Below are 4,787 nucleotides of genomic sequence, written 5' to 3'. Positions count from 1 at the left end.
AGATTCAAGTTTAGACAGCCCTTCCTCCAGGAAGATTTCTCTGATTCCTCAAGACTGGTTGAGCTTCTCCACTATTTCCTCCCATAATATCCTGTCTTATTTCTATCCAGCACTTTTCATTTTGTACTGAAGTTGTCTGTTTTCTTGTGCCCCTCACAGACTATAAATTCTTTGAGGATAGGGATGTTGTCTTGACTTCCCTTTCCTCTTCTGAAGTGAAAGATATTTCAGTCCAGCATCCTTACAGATTTTCTTTGAGCTGTCATTATCTATGAGGCTATGAGTCTACTGGGCTCTCACTCCCGCATATGCAGTCATATACCCCAAACTGGACCCAGGTGACAGAGTTTGTCCTGGTGGGCTTTGCTGGGGTGCATGAAGCACGCCTCCTCTTCTTTACATTCTTCCTCACCATGTACCTACTCACCTTGGTGGAGAACTTGGCCATCATTTTGGTGATGTGTTTGGACCACCGGCTACGTAGACCCATGTATTTCTTCCTGACACACTTGTCCTGCCTTGAAATCTGGTATACTTCAGTCACAGTGCCCAAGATGCTGGCTGGCTTAATTGGAGTGGATGGAGGAAAGAATATCTCCTATGCTGGCTGCCTGTCCCAGCTCTTCATCTTCACCTTCCTTGGGGCAACTGAGTGTTTCCTACTGGCAGCCATGGCCTATGACCGCTATATGGCCATTTGTATGCCTCTCCGATATGGGGCCTTGGTGGCTTGGGGCACTTGCATCTGTCTGGCAGCTGCTTGTTGGCTGGTGGGCTTCCTCACACCTGTTCTGCCCATCTACCTTATGTCCCAGCTGACATTTTGTGGGCCCAATGTCGTAGACCACTTCTTCTGTGATGCGTCACCACTGCTAGCTTTGTCTTGTTCGGATGTTACCTTGAAGGAGACCATAGACTTCCTGGTCTCTCTGGCTGTGCTCCTGGCCTCCTCTGTAGTCATTGCTGTGTCCTATGGCAACATTTTCTGGACGCTGCTGCACATCCGTTCAGCTGCTGAGCGCCGGAAGGCCTTCTCCACTTGTGTGGCTCACCTGGCTGTGGTGAGCCTCTTCTATGGCACGCTTTTCTTTATGTATGTCCGGACCAAAGTGGCCTCCTCCATCAACTTCAACAAGATGGTGTCTGTCTTCTACTCTATTGTTACGCCAATGCTCAACCCCCTCATCTACAGTCTTCGGAACAAGGAAGTGAAGGGAGCTCTGGGCAGAGCCTTTTCTCTCGAGTCTTGGAGAGGTCAGTAAGGAGGCAGGCGGGGACTGAGTTTCCTTGTCTTGGCTCTTTAAAAGAAGGGTGGTGAGGACTATGGAATACAGCAGTAGCCTGGGTAGTCAGGAGTCATAGACTAACTATTAGTTAAAGTAAAATGCTAATCTGCTATGACAAGAGAGACCTAACTATAATGTAGCTAAAGAACGAAGATTTCCTCTTTCCTACAAGAGTCCAAGTTGAGTGCTTCAGGTTGGTGGGTGGCTCTGCTCAATAGTCATTCAAGGATCCAAGTTCCTTCCATCTTGTAGGGTCAACATCCCCTAGGATGTTGGCAAACTAAGGCCTGTGGGCCAAGTCCAGATCAGCCCTTGTTTTTAATGACCTTTGAGCTAAGAATGGTTTTTATACTTTTAAATGATTGAAAACAAATCAAAAGTAGAATATACTTCATGACACGTAAACATTTTATAAAATGAAAATTTCAGTGTCCATAAATCAAGTTTTCTAGAACACTGTCACACCATATGTATTGTCTATGGTTTCTTTTGTGCTACAATGACAGACTTGAGTAGTTGTGATAGAGACCATTTGCCAACACTCAATCTAGAGTCTTATTATTTACATGGTCAACACTGGCTACCAGTGAGTAAGAAGGTCGAGGATAGAGCATGAAGGATACATACCCTGAGTCTTAAAGTTTCTCCACTAGATGTAGCAATCATCACTTCCACTCGCCTCTACTGGGAAGTCAGTCAGTCATAGGTCACATCTAATTGCAAGAGTGTTAAAAATAGCCCACAATGAGATTATCATGGAAAAAGAGGAGAATAAATTGTGGTAGACAATCAGTGGTTTCCACCACAAAGTCCCCAGAGTCACATCTGATCTTCCATGTGATCCATATACTTATCTTCTGTGTATCTACATTCGCTTATTTGAAATATAGACCAATCCTCCCTCTATACCAAATGGTGCTTTGAAAATTAATTTAAGAAGATCTCTGTGGCAATGTCAGCTCACTTCAAGTAAGGCTTGAAAAAACAGTTATAATTCAAGTAGTTCCCTACATGGGGATAGTTGCATTCCTAAAGATATTGCCAATCATCATTTAAATGTGGATTCCAAAGGCTGTAGTATGTGGAAGAGGAAAGTGCTGAGCTTGGGAATGGGTTGGGGGTAGGACAAATTTTCTGTGATTTTATTTCTCAACTATCCAATAAAAAGCAGATTACATGATGGTCCCTGTAAGTATCACAGCCTCTACACCACCCCCCCTCCTACAACCCAGTATCTTAACTGTTGCAGTTTTTCTTTTTAATTGATGTTTTAATAGTTTACAACATTGTGAAATTTTGGGTTGTATATTTTTAATTTGTCCATCACCATATACATGTTTCCCTTCACCCCTTGTGCCCACCCCCTACCACCATTGCCCCTGGTAACCACAATACAGTTTTCTCTGTCCATGTGTTGGTTTATATTCCACATATGAGTGAGATCATACAGTGTTTGTATTTCTCCTTCTGGCTTATTTCGCTTAACATAATACCCTCCAGGCCCATCCATGTTGTTGCAAATGGGATGATTTTGTCTTTTTATGGCTGAGTAGTATTCCATTGTATATATATACCACATCTTCTTGATCTAATCATCAGTCGAGGGACATTTAGGATGCTTCCACTTCTTGGCTATATTGAATAATGCTGCAATGAACATAGGGGTGCATAAGCCTCTTTGGATTGTTGATTTCAGGTTCATTGGATAGAGTCCCAGTAATGTGATAGCTGGATCATAGGGTATTTCTATTTTTAATTCTTTGAGGAATCTCCATACTGTTTTCCATAGAAGCTGCACCAGTTTGCATTCCCACCAGCTGTGTATGAGGGTTCCTGTTTCTCCACATCCTCTCCAACATTTGTTGTTTTTTGTCTTGGTGATTATAGCCATTCTAACGGGCGTGAGGTGATATCTCAGTGTTGTTTTGATTTGCATTTCCCTCATGATTAGTGATGTTGAACATCTTTTCATGTGCCTGTTGGCCATCTGTATATCTTCTTTGGAGAAGTGTCTGTTCATTTCCTTTGCCCATTTTTTGACCAGGTTGTTTTTTTTTGTTGTTCAGTTGTGTGAGTTCTTTATGTATTATGGAGATTAACCCTTTGTCAGATATGTGTTTTGCAAATATTTTCTCCCAGCTGGTGGGTTGTCTATTCATCTTGATTCTGGTTTCATTTGTCTTGTAGAAGCTCTTTAATCTGATAAAGTTCCACTTGCTTATTTTTTCTTTAGTTTCCCTAGTCTGGGTAGGCATGTCATCTGAAAAGATTCCTTTATGACCAATATCATGTAGTGTGTTGCCTATATTTTCTTCTAGAAGTTTTATAGTTTCAGGTCTCACCTTCAGGTATTTGATCCATTTTGAGTTAATTTTTGTGAATGGCGATAGCAGATGGTCCACTTTCATTCTTTTGCATGTGGCTGTCCAGTTTTCCCAACACCATTTATTGAAGAGACTTTCCTTTCTCCATTGTATGTTCTTAGCTCCTTTGTTGAAAATTAGCTATCTGTATATGTGTGGTTTTATTTCTGGGCTTTCAATTCTGTTGCATTGATCTGTGTGTCTGTTTTTGTACCAGTACCATGCTGTTTTGATTACTATTGCTTTGTAGTATGTTTTGAAGTCAGGGATTGTGATGCCTCCAGCTTTGTTCTTTTTTCTTAGGATTGCTTTAGCTATTCGGGGTCTGTTGTTGCCCCATATGAATCTTAGTATTCTTTCTTCTATTTCCATGAAGAATGTCATTGGGATTCTGATTGGGATTGCATTGAATCTGTAAATTGCTTTAGGTAATATAGACATTTTAACTATGTTTATTCTTCCAATCCATGTGCATGGGATGTCTTTCCATTTCTTTATGTCATCATCGATTTCTTTCAATAATGTCTTGTAGTTTTCATTGCATAGGTCTTTCACCTCCTTGGTAAGATTTATTCCTAGATATTTTATTATTTTTGATGTAATTGTAAATGGTATTATCTTTTTGAGCTCTCTTTCTGTAGTTCGTTATTAGCATACAGAAATGCAACTGATTTTTGTAGATTGATTTTGTATCCTGCGACTTTGCTGTAGTTGTTGATTATTTCTAACAGTTTTCCAATGGATTCTTTAGGGTTTTCTATATATAAAATCATATCATCTGCCAATAGTGAGAGTTTCATTTCTTCGTTGCATATTTGGTTTCATTTTATTCCTTTTTCTTGCCTAATTGCTCTGGCCAAAACCTCCAGTACTATGTTGAATAGGAGTGGTGAGAGTGGGCAACCCTGCCTTATTCCTGTTCTCAGAGGAATGGCTTTCACTCTTTCCCCGTTGAGTATGATGTTGGCTGTGGGTTTGTCATAAATAGCCTTTATTATGTTGAGGTACTTTCCTTCTATACCCATTTTGTTGAGAGTTTTTATCATAAATGGATGTTGTATCTTGTCAAATGCCTTCTCTGTGTCTATTGAGATGACCATGTGGTTTTTATTTTTTGATTTGTTGATGTGGTGTATCA

General features: G+C 40.5%; 1 protein-coding gene across 1 annotated transcript; it reads left to right on the top strand.

Moving 5' to 3' along the window:
* The first annotated feature begins 308 nt into the window (after positions 1-308).
* Positions 309-1,262, top strand: LOC131395046 (olfactory receptor 6Q1). Its single transcript, XM_058526821.1, has one exon. The coding sequence runs from the start codon at positions 309-311 to the stop codon at positions 1,260-1,262; it is 954 nt and encodes a 317-aa protein (XP_058382804.1).
* Positions 1,263-4,787: the final 3,525 nt, after the last annotated feature.

Source organism: Diceros bicornis, chromosome 31, assembly GCF_020826845.1.
Source record: "Diceros bicornis minor isolate mBicDic1 chromosome 31, mDicBic1.mat.cur, whole genome shotgun sequence".
Taxonomy (NCBI): Eukaryota; Metazoa; Chordata; class Mammalia; order Perissodactyla; family Rhinocerotidae; genus Diceros; species Diceros bicornis.
Note: the sequence above shows the minus strand (reverse complement) of the source record. Positions and strands in the feature narration are given on the sequence as shown.

Coding starts and splice junctions, on each gene's coding strand:
- LOC131395046 (XM_058526821.1), top strand. CDS start 309: ATGCAGTCATATACCCCAAACTGGACCCAGGTGACAGAGTTTGTCCTG.